This window comes from Leopardus geoffroyi, chromosome C1 (assembly GCF_018350155.1).
Source record: "Leopardus geoffroyi isolate Oge1 chromosome C1, O.geoffroyi_Oge1_pat1.0, whole genome shotgun sequence".
NCBI lineage: Eukaryota > Metazoa > Chordata > Mammalia > Carnivora > Felidae > Leopardus > Leopardus geoffroyi.
The window spans coordinates 82,896,502-82,918,311 of record NC_059328.1 but is presented as its reverse complement, the minus strand read 5'-3'; the positions used below and the strand labels follow the sequence as shown (position 1 = coordinate 82,918,311).

At 37.7% G+C, this 21,810-nt stretch overlaps 1 protein-coding gene across 1 annotated transcript in view; it reads left to right on the top strand.

Annotated features, from left to right (window-relative positions):
* DPYD (dihydropyrimidine dehydrogenase) overlaps positions 1-21,810 on the top strand; it is an 852,446-nt gene that overhangs the window by 554,526 nt on the left and 276,110 nt on the right. The window contains exon 15 of the mRNA XM_045478381.1: positions 14,978-15,046. Coding sequence (XP_045334337.1) covers positions 14,978-15,046 — 69 coding nt within the window. The remainder of the gene's footprint in view (positions 1-14,977; positions 15,047-21,810) is intronic.

The following is a 21,810-nucleotide window of genomic DNA, read 5'->3' as shown; positions in this document are numbered from 1 at the left end:
GATGTTTACAAAGTGTGTGAAACATATTTGGTTGATTCTTAAGTGTCAACAGCATATTAAGGCAAGGGAATCGTTTATCAATATTCAGTGATACAATGAATGTTTTATTAATTGAGTGTCATTAATCTTTATCCTGAAAAGCAAAACACATTAGAGGTTTTGTTTCTATTGCTGTTTACCAAGGTGCCCATTGTTGGCAGATGTGGCAGCTTGAAATAGAGGTGGAAGCACCTGAGTCCATACTTTGCTCCCTGTACAGAAAGGTCAGATTGAGATGAAGAAATTGGTGGGGATGGGACATGTTGAACAGAAAGAAGGAGACCGGAAAAAAAGGGAAAATAGGATCATTTGTGTAAGAAGAGGACGCAGGATTGTTAGTTTATACATTCAGCCAGTTTTCCCTCAGCTCCTTCTCTGTTGAAGGAGGTGGGCTCAGGGGGAGAAAGGTGATGAGTATTTATAGAATTGCATGAAAGAAAGACAGGTGCAATGGAAATACTTAGGTATTTCCGATGCAGAACATTGGTCATAAGGAAAGCTTAAAGCTTTAGAGCTTTGAGAGTGTATGCCTTTAGACCTCTTAGGTAAAGGGTATGATTCCTGACTCCCACCCCATTCCCCAACCCTTCCTCACACAACATCGTAGCTGGTCCCAGTATGCTGCTCTGTCCTTCACATGGCATCTGTTTAGAATAGTGGCCCTCTTTGGGTCGTCAAATCAGGGAAATACACATGTTTGGGCTCACAGTTCTTAGAATTTTTTCTGGGTAAACAGGAAAAAAATTTTAATCTCAATTCTGATAAAGCAGTGTGAGCCAAGAAACATAATTTAATAAAAGGTATCATAGATTTAGTGAATTTCCTGCCATTTTAGTGAAATCTAAAAAAGTTCTTAAATATCTATAAAATGTGAATCTATACACAAAATATTATTCTGTGGATCCACTCATTTAAAAAATGTATTAATTTACAAATATAAAATGCCCACAATGTGACACTATAGAAAGATCACAGAAGCATATAAAGATAAAGATAACGCTTTCTACCCTTTCCAATGACATATTTTTTAAAGTCTTATCTGTGGATGTTTAAAACCCAAGTATTGCACCATTTCAAAATGTCATTGTTTGCACTCTAAATTGTAGAAAATGGCAAATCTGAATATGACATTATTCTCTTAGTAATAAAAATTATCATTGAATTTCATTGAAAAGTATTTAATGTCAGATACATAATACCATGTAATTCTCAGAATAATCACTATGAAATAAGTGTGGCAAACCAAATCATTCCCATTTTATAGATAGGTAGTTCATGCAGAAAGACAATTAAATAATATGTTAGTATTTGATCATTCTTTTAACAAGTATGAGGCATCTCCTACATGCCAGCACTGTTTTCTGTCCAAAACAGCAATTCTTACTCTGGTGGAGTTTACATTCCAGCTGATGGGGGGAAAGACATCAAATATAGTAAATAAGAAAATGATATGATAGAATATTCTATGGAAAAGATAGTAGGACTGGGAGGGGATGGTTTGCAGTCTTCAATAGAGTGTCACTGAGGCAACAACATTTGAGCAAAGAGTGGAAGGAAGTGTGGGAAAGTGCCTGGTGATGTCTGGGAAAGAATGTGTAATGTTGAGGAAGCAGCCAGGGCACAGTCTTCCAACACTGTGTGGCATATCCCATGGTGAATTGAATTTAAGCCATCCTATACAATTTCTGTGAAGTAATAACATGTATTTGGAAAAGACTAAGTTGTGTGTTTTTAGAAGTCCTTGACTTCTTAAAAGCATTGCATCTAACGTATATTGCACATCAACACTTATGTATTTCTTATTCAACAAATATTTTGTGAGTCCCTGACATGTGTCAAGTACTTTGGTAAACACAACAGGCAGTCCCACCCCACAGGGATATATGCTGAGACAGAAGACACAGCCTGTGTCCTCCAGAAGCTTACCATCCAGTACTTAAGACACAATACCACTAACTCACACAACAGAATTATCTAATTGAATGTGCATTAAACATGCAATCATAGTTAATGAGAGCAAAAGAGCTACATCTCATAAAATAATTACAATAACACTTAGTATTTACATAAAATTTTCATTTGGGAATTTAGTCTTTACAGAAAATGTTTCAATAATCTTTACAACACCCATGTGCTATATGTATGGTACTGGAAGGAGTGCCCAGACTATTTAATGCAGTGCATCATTCCATGTGATTATAATGAGAGTTTTCATTACTTTCTTTTTAACCTCCTTTTTTTTCATTCCTGTATCACATATTAGCACTGTATTAATTATTAGTCTTATTAATTTATAAAAGCAGTTCATTAAATGCATGTTTGTTATAGCCTCTAAATAGAAAAAGCTTAAAATTGGAATATAGATGCTTCATAACATTTTTCAAATCAACCCTGTTATGTGCGTTTGAAAGGCAGTATTCCTGAATGAACCACATTAAAATAGGCAATGTATCATGATCCTTAAGTAAAAGCAAAATCAAATCTCATACACAGGTTTTGTGTAAGAAACATGCCTTTTTTTGTGTACAATGAATTCAAATCTCATGGTTTCAGTTGACTTACTGAAACCTCAGTGAAGGGTAAACAGTGATAGAACAACTTAAATCCAGCTAATCATCTTAGATTAAAGTCAGTGCCAAAGTCATGCTATCAAGACAGTAAATGGCTTATAGTTATAAAATTACATGGTAGACATGGTAATTTCATATATGTGCTTTTTCTCCATGATTACAGCAAGTACAATAATCTTTATAGGGATGCACCAGAAATTTTTTAAAAATTTAACATTTATTTATTTTTGAGAGACAGAGAGAGACAGAGCATGAGCAGGGGAGGGGTAGAGAGAGAGAGAGATAGGGAGATAGAGAATCTAAAGCAGTCTCCAGGCTCTGAGCTCTCATCACAGAGCCTGATGCAGAGCTTGAACCCATGAACTGGGAGATCATGACCCGAGCCAAAGTCAGATGCTTAACTGACTGAACCACCCAGGTGCCCCTGAACCAGAAAGTTTTTAAAAATTAATAATCAAATAATGAGACCATACTGCCTTCTATAGATACTTTAAAGTGTATTAGGTGCTATGCAATGCTGAACCAAATGATAAGAAAACAAAGGTGAAGGGTGCCTGGGTGGCTCAGTTGGTTACGCATCCTACTCTTGATTTTGGCTCAGGTCATGATTTCGTGGTTCGTGGGTTCGAGCCTTGTGTCAGGCTCTGTGCTGACAGCATGGAGCCTGCTTGGGATCCTCTCACTCCCTCTCTCTCTGCCCCTCCCCTGCCTCAAAATAAATAAATAAACCTAAAAAAAAAGAAAACAAAAGTGAATCAAAATTATATTTTCCCAAGGACTGGAGTAAGAGAAGTCAGTGGTAATTATCAATAAATACACATCTGTGATGCACTGTGACAGGAACTGAAATAGAAGTAGGTAAACTACACCCTAATACCCAATAAAAACAGTGATCGTATCTCTGAGTTTATTGAGGGTGGTATGATAGGAATGAGCTCTGAGTTAGACCTTGAAGCGTGAATAAGAGATATACTGTCAGAGGAATAGGGTGGTACTCTTAAGAAGAGAGACCAGCATCGGAAAAAGAATGGAAATCTAAAAGGATATCTGGTGGGCAGTATAGATAGGGTGTTCACTATGGTGTGTCAAGATACAGGAAAGCAATGGATTTGGGGCCAGGTTATAAAGAGCCTGTACTACCCTATCTTCATTTCTTAACATGTTTAAGTGGTTAGAAAACAGTGGAACACTCATTAGGTCTTGCTCACTTGGTCTTCCCTCACTTTTTGATTTCCTAGGCACTTCCATCTTCCTTTCTAGCTTAGATGGTAGTTTTGGAGTTGCAGTGAAATAACCCATTGGCCAAGAACATAAAAATGACATTAACCTCTGAGAAGGAAAGTAATAAAAATTGTCATGGATTGAATAAAATCTACCATGTATAGGAATAAACCCACAAGGTCTTCTATAAATGTATGATTAAGGAACACAGAAAAATGATTCAGAGAAAAAAAAATATTATAACCAGACAATTCAAGATTTGTATTTACTCTTATTAGCTGAAAAAACCATGAATAGTTATTTAACCTCTTAAAATAAGTTTTTCCCCTATCTGTGAATGGGGCTGGTAATTTCTGTTTTGTTATGTTGTCCTAAAGATTAGAGATATACATGTGAAATATTTAACACAATGCTTGGCACACTTAAGTACACAGCATGTGCTTCACCCCAAATTTAGTGGATTTGAACAACTATTAATTTATTTCAGAATTCTGTGTGTTAGCAATTTGGGCTGGGATAAGCTGGGTGGTTCTTCTTGTCTCAGCTCATCCCACTTTTTCTGTAGTCAATTTCCAGGTGGGCTGGGGCTGGCTAGTCTCAGGTAGCTTCACCTAGATGCCTCATCCTTATCCCATGTGCTCTGATCCTACAGCAGACTATGCCAACTTGATCACATGGCCAGGCAGGATTTCAACAGAGTGGGCAAAAAAGGACAAGACTTCTTCAAGCCTTGGTTGGACACTGGCACAATATCACTTTTGCCATGTTCTGTTGATGAAAACAAGTCACAAAGTCAGTCCACATTCCAGTAGCGGGTAAATAAATCCCCCATGTGATGGGAGTAGCTGCACATTTCCATTGCAAAGGGGCATGAATACAGGGAGAAGAACACTTCCCCCACCCCACTCCCCGAACACTCTACCACAAGAAGATTGAGGATGCAAAATCAGTTGGAATCTCTAATGTAAATTGAAAGGATAGGAAATCAATATGGTAAATCTTAATGTAGTAGAGAGGAACTTGGAGGCAAAAGACCTGAACTTAATCCTTGCTTCTGCTATTGATTAGCTTGACCCCGGTAAAATAAATGATCTACGCTCATTATTCTCAGTATAAAGTTTTCCAAATTCATAACTATTACAGGGAATAAATGAGATAGTGTATGTGAAAATGTGCAGTAAGTTTAAATATATACATAAATTTAATGGATTACTGTTCTTTGATATAAAGTATACTTAATAAATTCTGAGAGGTTTTTGAACCTCTTACTTTATACCACCTATCTGTCCTTCTAATTCTCTCTCTAGAATGTAGAAATTTGCTTACATTTAAATACTGGGATTTTTAATAAAAATGTACATTACTGGGAATTTCTTTCCTCAGCTACCTGTCCCAGCATTCCTTTGAAGCAAATATTATTGAATCCCAATTATGTATAAGGTATAATATTAAGTACTAGAGATATACCTATGAAAAAAAGCCCTGTCCCCCAAACTTCAGTCATCTTTTGAAAAACACACAAACAACAACTTAATACCATATAATGTTAGAGAAATGCAAAGGATGCCATAGGATCTCCGAAGAGGGGTGCCTGACTCAGTCAAGGGGAGAAGAGTACACAGGAAGGGGTTCCTAGTGAAGGTAATGCCCAAATGAGGAGCAGGAATTTACTGGACAGAGTAATCCAAAATTCTAATCCAACTGCCCAACTGGTTAGGGACCATAGTTTCAGACCCTGCCTGGATGAACCTGATTTCCACCAATGCACCCAGCTCCATTGCCCATGATATGTATCCATTCATTTCTCCCCAACACTAAACTGAACTACTTGAGATTTCTTAAACAGAGCATATTTCTTAAACACAGCATCCTGTGCCTTTGCTTCTGCTGCTCACTCCACCTGGAGTGCTCTTGCCTCTTTTATTTCTAATCAGTGTCTAATAAACACCCAAGCATGACTTCAGAGTCTAGTAGGAGTTGCTTTTCTAGGATATCTTCCCTGATTCACACAGGTACAAATAATCACCCTTCCCTTTCTTCTGTCATTATATCCTGGTTCATACACTATAATTATTTTTCTATCAATTTACATATGTCTGCTTTATTATACCATATGCTCCTAGAGCACAGGGACCATTCCTTATTCATTCAGACAAAAGGAATAGACATATGGCCAGGAGAATGCAGAATACATGTTACATTCAGGAAACAAAGTAATTCAATGTGGTTGGAGGAAAAGTAGCATTGTGATCTTGTACAGCTTATTACAGAATTAGATTTTATCCTGAAGTTGGATTTGAAAAAGAAGTGTGGTATGATCAGGTTTGTTTCTTTAGAAGGATCTGCCAGATGGCATAGGCTGCAAAGAGAGAGAGGGAGACTAATAAGAAAGCTATTCCAGTAATCCAGGGTAACAGTGGTGAGGATCTTAACTAAGACAGTCATGATGAAGAATCAGGAATACTTAGAAGGGATCATTAGGAAGTAAACTAGAGCAGTGCTTTTCAAATTTTCCTGTGCATTAGAATTACCTGGAGATCTTTGAAAAACCCTGATGCCTGGGCCTAACTACATACAAATTATCCTAGAATCCTTAGGGTTATTTTTTTTTCCTTACTCTTCAGGGGATTTCAATGCTTAGCCAAGTCAAAGAACCAGTGAACTAGAGAGTACTTGGTGAATAACTGGGTGTAGGTGATGAGAGAGAAAGGAAGAAGGGAAATCTAGTTTCCTAACTTGGGATGAAAGGGTGGAGTATATTTAACATGAAATGAACAAATTCAGGGCAGAGTTTGATCTTGAGCAAATTGAATCTAGGGGATAGAAGGCATTTGGACATGTTGTTCTTGAACTTAGGAGAAAGATATAGGTTGGAGGTATACACTTTATAACTTTTCTACATACGGATATGATCTGAAATTGTTGTGAATGTGATATCCAAGGAAATGTGTATGAAGTGATACCAAGAGGACCATAAGTAGACCCTGGGGACATCAACATGTAAAAGGTGGTCAGAGGTAGAAGAGCCTGAGAAGGAACAATGAAAATGAAAGTAACAAAAAGAGGTACCTCCAAAGCTCATATGGAAGAGGGTTTCAGTAAGCTGGAGATAGCTCACTGTCTAAGTGCTAAAGAGAGTTCCAGTACAGATTCGGGCTGAAAAGTATCTATTTGCCAAGGTCACTGATGACCTTGGGGAGATGACTTCCTAGACAGAATAGGGACAGAAACTAGATAAAATATTTAAAGAAGTGATCAAAAGGAGAGGAAAAAGCAGCCATTACTACAGTTTCTGAATAGTATGCAGTGTTTTATTTTTTCCTGTTTTAGTGGAAAATGTCTGATTTTCTATGGAAACTATGTGCATATTGTTTAACTTGCAATATGACTTTTCTATATTAAGAATAGTTGTGTAAACAGCACATTTGTTAGTCCCAAAATAAACAAAGAAAATGATGAATTTTTAAACAATATAAAAAGACAACTTTAAGAATATTATTCTCATCTGCAAACATCAAATAAGCAATAACCATATAAAATATGAGGAAAGTTTCACTGTTAATGTGCTATTCTCAATGTGTACATTTAAAGAAAATTGTACCAATCTCACTTCCACTTTATTTCTACTACAGTACAAAGAGCATTTAAAATTTGAATGTTGTACAGTTAATTAATATTTAATAAACATATTTTCTTGGTTTAAATGTCTTTGAAAATCACATGTCCCATGCTATTTTTCCTCCTTGATATAATCCCAGTAGTGTTAGGGATGATTTTGTTAAATTGTTTGACAAAACCTAACTCAGCTACTTGTAATTTACAGCTGTTCACCTTTGTCACTTTTCAGTTTTTCCCTACTAAAAAATTTAAGTTGTCTTGCAGCTGAATTGTTGACTGAATTTCCAATGTAGTTCATAATATAGTTACAGAATACCAAAACAGTGTTGCTGACATGTGTTTTAAGCATACACTTTAAGTTAAAGGGAATTTGGGAATATAGCCAGCTTGTAACCAATTAGATGTTTTAAGTTGTTCTTCACCTTAATTTCTAATGTACAAACTTTATGGTAAATCAGTTTGAAAAAAAATGCTAAATAAAATTATTTTTGTTTTTTCCATAAAGGAAATGTAATTTTAAAAAAATAATTTAATCATGAATTGTGATTCTTTCATTTAAAAGTTAGGGAGGATGACAATAGAAGCCATTCAACACTGTTTTTTTTTGTTTTGTTTTGTTTTGTTTTGTTTTGTTTTGTTTTGTTTTGTTGTTTGGAATAAGTTCTATCAGCACAAAGGCTGACCCAGGGCTTGAACTCATGAACTGTGAGATTATGACCTGAGCCAAAGTTGGACGCTTAACAACTGAGCCGCCCAGGTGCACCTCTCCCTCATATTTCTAAGCCTCTGTCCCCCATTCTCTCATGTCGGAAGATCTCATCTACTACTTCAGAAAAATGTGCATACCAGAAAGGATAATTTTACCTTTTCCACACCAAGTCTATAAACGCAATTGCATCCATACCTATTTTTTCTCTCTCTACTCTTCTCTTCCACCCCATTAAACTGGAAACAGTGCCTCTGCTCCTATCAAAGTTTACTTCTACTTATGCGAAAGATTCATCATCACCTCTTGCCTTCTCAATAGCTTTTTCCTCCTTTCCAGATTATTTCCACCAGTATAAAAAATACTCAAATATGGCCCATTAAGAAAAAACATCTCTCCCTAGACCTCCCATAATCATTTATGTGCTGCCCCATTTATCTTTTAGCTAGCTCACCAAAACCTTGGGAGAGATTTGTGTGTCACTTCTCTCCACTTCTGTATATTCTATTCACTCAGACTATTCCAGTCTGACTACTGTCCTTGCTGCTTTACTAAAACCATTTTTTGTAAAGGTTACCAATGGTTGCTGTATTGCCAAACCTCATGGACAATTCTGTATTCTCTTACACAAACCCTTAGTTGTATTCACCAGAGTGTATTGGTCTTTACTTTCTGGAACACTTTCCTCTCTTAGCATTTGTGACCTCACATTCTCAGATGGCATCCCAGGCCCTTCCTTTTTCTGTATTTTATTCTCTTCCCTTTGAAGTCACCTATCCAGGTGGCTTTAAATACTGTTATATTTCGAAGTTTCTAATATGTACGCCTTCATCTCTAACCTCTTTAGTGAGTTCTAGACTCATGTATACAGTGACATGGTTTATGTTCTCATTAATGAGAGAGGCTTAATAGACATTTTATGTGTAAGATATGAAAACGGAACCTCTTAGTACCTCCCCCCACCCCACACTAGTTATTTGACTAGGCCTTGTTGCATCTCAGTAAACTGTCTACATTCCACTTAGTAGCTCAAGCCAATAATCTAGGGATCAGCCTCAATCTCTCCTTTTCTCTCATCTCCTGCATCTAACCACTGACCAGTCTTGTTGGTTCTAGCTCAGAACTGTCCACTTCACTGCATCCCCATGGGTAATATGCAAGCCACATTATTTCAATCTAACTGGACTCTGCTTTCATCCTGAAACACCTTCATTCCCTTCCCTATAAATTAGTGAAACACATCTTTTTAAAATGCAGATCAGATTATTTTATCACCCTCCTTTAAACCTTTCACTAGTCTCCATTGCACTTATGATAAAACCCAATTCCCACAGGGATCAGCTCATAGAGATATGGCCACTGACTGTTTGTCTCATTTTCTCTTAAATTCGTCTTGCCCTATCATGAAACTCCATCCACATGGCCTTCTCTTTTTCTTAAATATGTCATGCTCATTCCCACCTCAGTGTCTTTGCACATGTATTTTCTTCTACTTAGAATGCCAGTTGTCTTCCAGTTCCCCATCCCATTCTTCAGTGTAAGGGGCCTTCTTATCTATCATGTCTCAACTCACACAGCCTTTTACTGACCATCATCTGATGGAGGCACTGTGCACCCCACTGATTCTCCATTACTGTCCTCTATTATGCCTTTCTAACAATAATCTTGGTGTGTAAATAGTCCTAATAATTTTTTAACTTGTTATGATTTCCTCTCCCTAAAATGTAAGCTACAGGAAGGCAAGGACTTCTTTCATTTTTTAAATCACTTCTGAGTTAGAACAGTTACTGGTACATAGTATGTGCTCAAGAAATATCAGTTGGGGTACCTAGGTGGCTCTCTCATTTAGGCATCTGACTTTGCCTCAGGTCATGATCTCATGGTTTGTAGGTTTGAGCCCTGCATCAGTCTTTGCAGTAACAGTGAGGAGCCTGCTTAGGATTCTCTTTCTCTCCCTCTCTCTCTCTGCCCCTTGCTTTCTCTCTTTCTCTCTCTCTCTCTCTCTCTCTGTCTCTCTCTCTCTCAAAATAAATAAATAAACTTAAAGAAAAATAAATATTAGTTGAGCGTTCAATGGAAAAGACTCTAAGTCAATGTCTTAAACTCCTTTCTATGTCATTTGGTAGCAAGCACACAGTACATGCTCAATTTGCTTATTAATGGACTAACTGACATTGACTCTCCCACTAGCCTGTGTGTCATAAAATGTAGGATGTAGTTCAAACACTACATAGCATTTGGCCATGTCTAAATTTGCCTATGTATAAAATTATCCAATGATTTTTAAAATATGAGTTATAAAAATGGAGCACTAGAAATGGCCTAATTTAAGTGCAATATAGGCAAAAGTTACCCTGGCTTTAAGAAAATGTTTCACTGAATATTTATTTCTAGTAATATAGCATGATGTTTCACAATATAAAATATCCATCAATTCTCTTTTTTCATGGGAAGAAAACAAAACCCTGTCCTTTCTTGCTTGCCTAAAAACCAAGCACAGTAAAACACGGAAAGGCTTTCTAATCATCAAAGAAAGATTAAATTATGCCCAGTGTCCTTTTAATGTTAATATCTTTTAGCCTGACTCTTTGAAAAATCCTAATATGTTTTAATAAAGAATAAAATGATTTTTGGGTCATTTTTATTCCCCTGAAGTAGAATGTCATCACATATTTTCCCAAAATATCAGTTGGTTTTAGATTAAGAATATTTAGACTATGAAGACAATTTGGCATTTTAAAAATAATGTATATTTTTTTTCCCTTACATTTACTTGACTGTTAACAAATTGCTTAGAAAGTTATTTCAAAAGTGCCAATTTTAGTTGTTTTTTTTTTTTTAATTTTTTTTTCAACGTTTATTTATTTTTGGGACAGAGAGAGACAGAGCATGAACGGGGGAGGGTCAGAGAGGGAGACACAGAATCGGAAACAGGCTCCAGGCTCTGAGCCATCAGCCCAGAGCCCGACGCGGGGCTCGAACTCACGGACCGCGAGATCGTGACCTGGCTGAAGTCGGATGCTTAACCGACTGCGCCACCCAGGCGCCCCGCCAATTTTAGTTTTAAATGTAATAATTGTCAAGACTCTAAGTGAAAGATATCAGGATACAACTTGAATTTTCTTAAGACAAAGTGGTGTTAGTTCACACATACAGATGTGTTAGTGGTACACCTAGCTTAGAAGTGGCTAGCATAGGTCTCTTCCCATTACACATTCTCTACTTCCCTGTCTCTGCTTTATTTTTCCCTAGCATAACTAGCTTTGGGTGGAGGTGGCAAGATCGGTTAAGTGAAGAGTCAGTTGGGGGTCACCAACAGCTCTGAACACACTTCATTCCAGTTTAGGGACCAATGAGAAAAAGAATTGTTTATCTTCCCAGCTCCAGTGCAGGACTTCCACAGGAAGAGTGGCTGATTGCTATGATCAGCCCTGTTAGAGATACTTTCTGTTTTTTTGGGCAAGAACGTAGAGTCTGTTTCAGAAAGTGAGGAAAGAAGAACAAGGTAGTGCTTGACTGCTTAGAGCACACACACAAAAATCTACCTCTGCTTAACATAACGTTTCTCTCCCACCTGTGGTCACCCTTCCCCAGTGACAGCCCATGCCAAATCATACCAAGTCACTGCATCCCCAGGCATTTGGTGGCACCAGGGCTCTTGATGTTCAGGACAATTACCTGGGTAATATTTATTTCTCTCCATCAAGCCCAACCACGGCTTCTCATGATCCTCAGGACCTATAGGGCAAAAATGACTTTAACCAACCCCAACACAATCAATGTATATTTGAAGCAATAACAGCTTTGTCAAAATTAAAATGGCCATTTAGTAAAGTGGAATCAGGTTAGACACTAGTTGAGAGCATATATCATATATACTAGTCAATGCTAGTAAACATGGTTATTTACTAGTCATTTATTAGTCAGTGCTGGTAAACATTATTTTCCTGGCAGCAGATTTCTTTGGTCAGGCTATCTGCTTAGCTGAGTCCTGCCCACTATAAGGGTCTTCCCTGTTGTCCTCCACGGCTGCCTAGGAGGGCCATGGGAGAGGAGGATGTTGTGCTGATTCAGCACCTGCTTCATATTTCTATAGGAATGTGAACCTGAGGATTACTTTTCATAATTAGAGGCATGCTTGGCTTTTGTTTTTTGGGTTTTTTTTTTTGCTTGTCTTGATTTAGATAATAAAACTCCCTAAAAACCTTAGTATACTGTTTATTACTTTCACCAGAGAAGCACTCGTATCTAATGCTAAAATCTGTTTTTCATTTTGAACTTTGGATCTCACCCTGCCTTTAAAGTTTTAGCAACAAGCCTGGAGGCTCTGCCCATTTCCAAACTCTTTTTATTAACTGTTTTGTTTTTAAAATTTGGGGGTTTTTTTGACCTTGAAGCCACCGAGGACAATAGGAATCTGTCTGACCTGCCCCATTTGATTTTCCTTTTAGATGGGCTCCGTTTTTGTTCATGCAGGGGATACTCACCAGGAGGTATTAGTCTCGTCCTAGAAGATCAGGTGTACACTGTGGTATTTCTCACTGGTTAGTTTTCAAAATAGGGAGGGGGGCAGAATATCCCTGATCTTAGATCACATGAAAAGGGCAGAAAGAGCATCTCTTACTGAAGGTTCATAAGTTATGCTGGTGATCCTTTTTTAGCTAGCAAATGGGCAAGCTTGGAATTTGACTTTTCCCTTTCTTTTAGCCCTAGAGAAAAGGCCATGTGTCATTCTTAACATTTGTTCCTCCAAATTCTTAAAAGCTGCATTCTCACTGGACACAAATGTTGACTCCTGAACTCACCCCAAAATAATTAGGCATTCTTAACTTTTCTCTGTTCATCATTTACTTTCTTCCTTTTGTTCTCTCTCTAAAGAGGAATCAATCTTATTTCTCATCATTGTCCCACCTTTATCTGATTCAAACTCTCAGATCTTCTGATCCCTGTTTCTCAATTGCTCTGTCTAGTTCACAAGTTCTGTGTATTTTAACATCTGACCCTTTTTTCTGTCACCAAGACCAACACCCAGCTCAGCCTTGCTCACTCTTCACTCTGACTCATGATAATTATTTGCCAACACTTTTCATCTGTTGTTTATTTTTTCCCTTCTCTGACTCAAGATACTCATTTCTGCTTAATCTTAAAGGGATAAACTGATAGCGGCACCTGGGTGGCTCAGTCTGTTAAGCATCTGACTTCAGCTCAGGTGATGATCTCATGGTTCATGGGTTCAAGCCCCACATTGGGCTCCATGCTGACAGCTCGGAGCCTGGGGCCTGCTTCAGATTCTGTGTCTCTCTCTCTGTCCCTCCTCCACTGCAACTCTTGTTCTCTCTCTCAAAATAAATAAGCAAACATTTTAAAAAACAAATAAAAAAAAGGAAGAGCTGATAAAGCAACTCCCTGCTCCTAAACTTTTGGTGACCTCATTCATTTATTCACTCAGTCTTATTGTGTGCCAAGCACCATGCTGATTATTGTAGGTGAACGATGAATGATACAGAGCAGGCCCAGCTCCCATGGAGATTATAGTCTTATCAGGAGAGAAAAAAAATTAACCCAGCGTTACAGTCAGGCTTGTCTCCGTGGTTTTCATGGTGTATGATCCCAACTTATTTTCTGTTTCTGTCAATGTTGAAAGCATTTACAACATATATTTGTTTTGTTTTGTTTTGTTTTCTAGACGTATATAAGAAAGCTGAGTGTGGTGAGAGCATAGTTAGTGACTTTTAGTGGACTCTTCCTCTAGATTCTGCAACTTTAGGCTTGGCACAAACTCTTTGTGGTTCAATCTCAGTCTTTAAATGTTAATAATAAAACAAAAAAACTAATGACATGTATTGAATGCTTGCTTTGGGCCAGCAAAATCTAATGGTTAAAAGCACAGATTCCTAGTCAAACTTCCTGGGTCTGAGTCCTGGCTCTGCTCCCTATTATCTGTGCTACTTGTGCATCTCAGTACTTCAGCATCTTCTATAAAATGGGGAAAATAGCGTTGTGAACAATTAATTAAGTGCATGAAGTCAAAACCATTTAAAAAGCACCTACAACATCATAAGAGCTATGTAAGTTTTAGCAACTTCCATTATTTCTTTCCTAAGTAAGTCATACTATTATCCATGTTTAACCAGTGAAGAAACTAAATAACTTGCCTGGGGCCACACAGTCAGTGGTAGAGTCAGAGTTCTAATGTGGATATTCTGGCTTCAGAGCAGATATTAGTAGCTATTATTCTATGTACCCTCTATTATAGGGTTATTGTAAAAGTCAAATAATCAGCATTTAACAAAGTTTAAACTTATAGTGCACTGTGAATATGTAAGGTATTATTATCCATGCTGTAATAAGATATGATTGAAGAAAACACTAATTTATTTCTTTTCCGTATCTTGATACTTTTAGCTACAGCAGAAATTATATTAATAAACATTTCTATGTCATTGTGTGATATAGACAACCCTCTCACACGCACAAATTTATGTAAGTCCCACTATCACTTTCTGAGGTGGACAAAGTCCACATTGTTCTCCCTATTTTAAAAATAAGAATGTGGAGGACCAGAAAAGTTAAGTAACTTACATTAAGAATTCAGAGGTAGCAAATGAGAAAGTCTCTAACATAAGTCCGAAGCCCAGAATCTCATTCTTTGCCTCACTGTAAGACTCTGTTGTTTTTTAATAATTTTTCTTTCAGTGGATCAAAACTAATTTTTAGACTATAGTTTACCATTGTAAACATATATATGTAAATATCAATATACCCTTGTGTACAAAAGCATAACCATTTGAACTGACATTCTTTCCCTCTTTTCATTTTAAAGATTGTGATTGCTAGCATCATGTGCAGTTACAGCAAAAATGACTGGATGGAACTCTCCAAAATGGCTGAGGTAATGATTTCTTTAGTATATATTTATTTTATTTCTCCTCTTCCATTTTTATTAGTTTTAAATAAAGAGCTGCCATGAAAAATAACACAGTAGAAGTAAAATTGAATGGAAAATGGTAACTTAAAACATTTCTATTATAATTTGTTTACCCTGTGTTTTCATTAAAATGATGGAAATGTAAATTTAAAAGGAATCTATTCTATGAAAGTGGTCCCTTGGATTTCACACAGTACCAAAAAAATCCTTTATTCTTTGAATCCATATACTCTTTATTTGCATATTAAGCAAACTGTATATTATGATGGATGCCATGATAAAATTTAATTCTACCTTTGAGAGTGTAACAGGATCTTACCTTGCCTTTAGGCAAACTAGTTTGACAGCGAGAAGAAATTTTGAATATAAAACTCTTGAATATTTAAAATATAAAAGGTTCGTTTAATACTATTCTAGTTTGAATACAGACATGCATAAAATGGTAGGACAGAATGCTCCTGAATTGAACACTAGTCAGCAGGTTTTCTATAATATAAATTGAATCTTGCACAAATGCAAACAACTAACCATGTGCCTCCAATTTGTATTTCAAATAGAAAAATACATACTTAAAATTGTATACTTATGTCCGTCATGCTGTCATGAAAAATAATCTAGATAGCTTCAGCTGGGGTTTCTTGAAAACCTCTCAGAAATGTAGAAGGCTAAATCTAACAGCGCTTATATACTAATGACTGTACATTATAAAATATTATAAAGCCTTCTATCGTGTTCGAAAATTGTACATTTTATTTGGATATCTTAAAACTGCGAGGGAAAAATTACTTCTGGGACTTAAAGGGGTGAAATTAAACATGATCAGTAATTGGTTTCGTGATCTTTAGTGCTGGGTCCACTTTATACGTGTATTTACCTAATTGACCATGAAATCTTCCACAGAACCTGTGCTTGGCATGAGCTTTGCCAATTTTAAGCTGACTATGATGAATGGCTTTATCACGCTGCTTGCTTCTCTGCCTTTCTGTAGAATAAAATACTTTAAAATAAATATATTCTTCAGTAATGAGCATTAACTTTTAAATAAACAAATTTTACTTTTAAAAAGTCCAAAGCCTTCCTATTAGTGACATACCAACCAAGTTAAAGATATTTTTCACATTTCTCACATTCTGTATCTATTTATTTAATTGCAGTGTTATTTAATATCATAAGTACTCATAGCAAAAAAAAAAAAAAAAGAACAGCAAAAACAAAGGAGAGGAAGGAAGAGAGGATAAAAAGAAGAAAAAAAATTAGAAAGAAAAAATTATGCTTTTCATTGGGTCAAACCAGTCTATAGAATCTCTCCCTAGGAAAGCCATCTACATAACAAGAAGGTCAATCTATAGATGCTGTCAATTAAAAAAAAATCTTTTCTATAATCTTAAAATATGGACCATCCCAGGGCATATCGCATGAAGGAGCTATCCCCTGGAGGGGACATCCCCCTGGAGGGCCGCATTAGGCAGCATGATTCATCATAGCTCATTGATAGGTACCCAATAACACTTTGTAGAGTCAGTTTTGTTTTTATGAATGCATGCTTCAAAAGAGATTAAAACAGATTTTCTTTTTTTTACAATAGAAGATCCCACATTCAAACAAACCAACAAAAACAAACAAACAAACAAAAAAAACCCGTTCAAACCAAACTTACTATACCACTTACAGTGTACATTTCTTTGGGGGGTGTTGATAATGGGCGGTAAGAAATCAGAACTATCACACCAGCTGTTCTAGCACGAGTTTTAAGTTCAGCAGATGACTTAATGTGATGATGAATATACTTTAAATTCATGAAGTTCCTCTCCTTATAGTAGATTAATTTTCGAATTACGCAATAGGGAACCAAGGAAATCTGTTATGAGCTCTTTACTATTATATCCGAAAACAGAAATGACACATGTGTAACAGCAGGACAGATCAAGTTGTACAAGAACATGAAAAAGCAAAGAGTGAGAAACTGTGTCAGAATGAAAATTTGCACGAGGAAGGATCATTATTATTTGTTTCACCAGAGGCTACCACTATGTTTTCCTATTCTATTTTTTTAAGTTTATTTATTTATTTTGAGAGAGAGAGAGACAGAGAGAGAGAGAGAAAGTGGGGGAGGGGCAGAGAGAGGGAGAGACAGAATCTGATGCAGGCTGTGTGATGTCAGGGCAAAGCCTGATGCAGGGCTTGAACTCACAAACTGTGAGATCATGACCTGAGCCGAGATCAAGAGTAGGATGCTTAACCAACTGAGCCACCCAGGTGCCCCAGTATTTTACTATTCTAAATAAACATTTAAGACCATATGGATGGTTAAAAAAAATAAAACCTAGGTACATTCTTAAAATATGCTGAATTCAACTAAATGACATTTTTAAAAATTAATATATATCCAGTATATCATCTTTACCATGTACATATTTTTTATTTTATTTTTTTAATGTTTATTTATTTTTGAGAGAGAGAGAATGGGGGAGGGTCAGAGAGAGAGAGGGAGACACAGAATCTGAAGCAGGCTCCAGGCTCTGAACTATCAGCACAGAGCCCAACATGGGGCTCTAACTCATGAACTGTGAGATCATGACCTGAGCTGAAGTCGACTTCTTAACCAACTGAGCCACCCAGGCACCCCTACCATGTACATATTTTTTAAATATATTCTTTTAAGTTCATTTGTTTATTTTGAGAGAGAGAAAGCAAGCATGTGTGTGTAGGGAAGGGGTAGAGAGAAGGAAAGAGAAAATCCCAAGCAGGCTTTGTGCTGTCAGCACAGAACCCTATGCAGAGCTTGATTGTACAAACTGTGAGATCATGGCCTGAGCCAAAGTCAAGAGTCAGACACTTAACCGACTAAGCCACCCATGTGCTCCTATCATGTGCATATTTTTTTTAGAAAGCTTTGTTTCCTCCCGGAAATAGAACCATACTGAACCAAACCTTCCTTTTCAGTTTAACCCAAGAATGCACATGCTTTTATTGTCTTCTTTTATGCATTCTTCAACCTGGTTTGAATTTGTTGTTTTGTGAACACCATAGAAAAGAAGCAGCCTTTAGAAAAGTTTTCACAGTTTGGTGTCAAATCAGTAGCATTGTTAGGGTCTGCTCAAGTTTTCTGTATCTGATCACAGGCTTTCCTACTTTTCTGGGACATGGATAACCTACTCCAATTCCATGCAAAGGAAGATCTATGGAACACCTACTATGTGCAAAGTCTCTTGCCAGCCAAAACAGAGGTGAATAAGATATAGCACCCATCATACTATAAAGATACCCCAGTCAGAAAGATCAGAAAGACACCAAACTGAACCGTATGGAACGCTGACAATATCAGGTCTTAAACAGATCTTGAACTGATTTTAATAGATCTTGAATCCATTTCTTTCTTAATGTGTATTAGCTTAGAAAACAGAGCCTGGGTCAAAGGTAATGTAAGATGCTTAATGAAGGATACAAGCCCAGAGCAGGAAGGGTGGGAGCAAAAGGGAAATTAGATAGGAAGAAGGGAAAGCAGATCCTGTGTGGTACATTCCAGGTTGGCTCCCGCTTCACAAGGAAATGGAGCTAATTGCTCTGTCCTGTGGGATGGAGAGTACTTTGTGAAATCATCCTGCCTCACAACAGTTCAGAGGAGAAGGGTGAGAGATGTACCTACTAGTTCCTTTCTGTCTACGGTCTCTCACTGGTCAAATTTCACACCCGGGGTTCTGCCTTCCTCTGCACTCCTGGGTTGTGTATCCTGCCCATTTTAGGGCAGCTGCCAATAAGGAAGCCAAATCCCACAGCATGTTGTGAGACATTTCTTGTTTCTTGTTTGATGTGTCTTGTGAGATGTTGTGACATCTAAACCCAGAACCTAGGAAAAAGCTAGAGCCTCTTGGTCAGGTGTGCACATGGGTTTCTGGGGCTGTCACTTTGACAGATACAGTGGCAGCTGTGGCAAAGCCCGGCTTCCATGCTGAGGGAGCTGTGAGAACTGGCAGGGGTAGAAGTTGTGAGAACAGCATCAGGGACTGAGGTCTCTTCTCAAGCTAGTGGCAAAAGCTTGAGTGGCAAGTAAGGCCATCAGATTTGAACCAGCAGATAAATTGAATATGGCTCAATATGGATTGCTACCACCCTAATCCAAGTTTATGAGACAGCTTGCCCTCAGGCAATCCAAAACCTTCCCACTGTCCTTCTTAAAATGCAAAATCCTTACCTTAACCTGTAAGCCCCCCCCCCCCAACCATGTTCTGGACCCTGCCTGCTTCCCCAGCATCATCCTCAGTTTGGTATCCACATCCCAGCACCTGCTGGTCTCCTCTTACTCCTCCGACACACTCTGAACTGACGGCCTTTGCTATTCCCTTGGCCTGGAACATTCTCTCTTATCATACAATGTTCTCTTGTTCTCAACTCTGAGTCCCCTGACTGGTAGGTTAAACCCTCTGCCTAACTCCTTCTAAGATCCTGTCTTCAGAAGCCAGTTTACCATAAAACTAATGAAACATACGCTTCAGGGTTTACTTGCCCAAGTTTACTTCTAAACCCCTGTACCTAATTTTGGATTTGTAATTTTTACTTATTTTTTTTTCTTAATGAAGTTTCCCTGGTGTGTTTATGCTTCAGGCTCCCCAAAACCTAGGTGTACTTCTGCCTGTGCTTTTCCTTTGTGGCATTTAATACAGTGGTAATCACAGTGGTGTCATTCGCTCATTAACCTCTGTCCTGCTTATTACACAGCAAGCTCCTGGGGGTGGAGACTCCTGGCTGGTTCACCACTTAATCTCCAATCCCAAGCACAGGGCTTTGCCCACCCGTGGTTATCCCTCAAATATTTGTTGAAGCAAAATAGGGATACAGAGCTGGTATACTGACATGTGACAAACAGCAAACAATTACAGAATAAATGGGAAGAGTGGCACTTTATTTGGCACCAATGAACTTGAGGTGATTAAGATACAAAGTAGAAAGTTTTAAGCCAGGGACCTGATGAGGGATTGCCAAAGTTCTGACCACGATTGGTAGGATGTCACCTACTGAGAAAGGTCCAGGGAAAATGCTCAGGTGTCAAGACCAGGTGGCCACACTATTCCTAGCAGGGAGTCCAAACAAACTACTGAAAAGCTGGGTGCTTACCATTTTTTTAACCTGAATTTGGGCTAGCAGTGTGTCATGAAATTAAATAGGTGTTAGAATTAGGAGATCTCAAATAGGCTGGGGCAGAAAGCAAAGGTGAACCATAGAAATGTGTAGGAGCAGGTGGATATAAGTCCGTGAAGAGTGATCTTTAGCACACTGAATGCAGTCAGGAAAGGTGGATGCCAGCTTGCAGACAAGAGACAGTCACTGACTTAGTGTCCAGTAAGGCCCAAGCCAGTTCAGTGTTTACCTGTACCAAATCCACTTAAAAGTAGTTTAAGATCCTGGAGGACTTATGCCTCCAGTTTTGAACAGATGAGACTAGATGACAGTGTTGATACATACGAAGTCAATAATGGGCATTGTATTTTCTTTTAAGAGATGAAATTAAGAGAAAATTCAAGAAGTGTACCTTTCATCCCCCCAAGGAAGCACCATCCTCACCCTGCTTGGGCTCTGATGCTTTTTGCCAGCCCCACCACCCATGGAAGCCTTTCCTTCCCACTTGGGCTCTGATATACTACATCAAACCACCCTCCACATGGACATCCGTCTCATTGTTCTTGGGCTCTGATAAGCCACACTGGGCTCTCCTGGATCCTTCTAAATCCTCTAGGTCAGCTACCTTGCTCTGTCCCACCCAATGACTTTAAAACTACATCAATCAGGAGGGAAGGGAGGGGTAAGAAAGGGAGAAGACGAAGAAGTTTGTATCTGATTTTGTTGTACATACTGTGCAAAGGTTTATGTTTTTGCTACTCTGGTTTCTCTGAGAGTTTTTATAAAGTGATTCAGAGAATTTTAGAAACTACACTGCTCCCACTATTCTGATAATTACTTACAATATTTTTTTTTCTTTTCTTCCCCCTCCCCACGAAGTGTAGATAGTTACTTTAAATCCTTTTACAAGTCAAGACTGGAGAAGGGCAAGTTGGAGATTCTAATTGGATGCCTGGATGATGGATGGATGGATAGATGAATATATGGATGGATAGACAAGGAAACAGATAGATAGACAGCAATTGCTTACCCTTGCATAATATTTACTATAGTCCAGGCACTGTTTTAAGTCATTCACTTTTATTAAATTTATATATATCTTCCAAAAGCAACCTATGAGTTACTTCCATTGCTTTCCATTTTTTTTTGGAGATGAGGAAACTGAAGCAAAAGATAGTTAAATAATATGCCCAAGACTATAGATATAGTATATAGTAAAAGTGGGATTCGAACCCATGAAATATGCCTCCAGAGTTTAGGCTATTAACATATACATTCTACTTCATGTAAATAAATGGGTGATAAGCAGATAATGTACGAAATTAGAAACAGCAAATTTTCTATGTCATGGCCTTCACTAGATTACTTTATTGTGTAATCATTTAGGTTAGGTAGCATAAACTCTGGGCTAAATGAGTAAACCAAAATGCTTGTAACTAACAAGAGTCAGAATGCAAGCCCAGTTTCAGTTAATTTAACATTTCATGCTAATTCAGCAATTAAGGCTTTTTGAATGCATATAGTTGCTTGGAAATGGAATTAACTGCCTTTTAAGGGGGTGTACATCCTGTGACAAGAATATTCAAGCAGAGGCCAAATGAATGTTCTCTGTC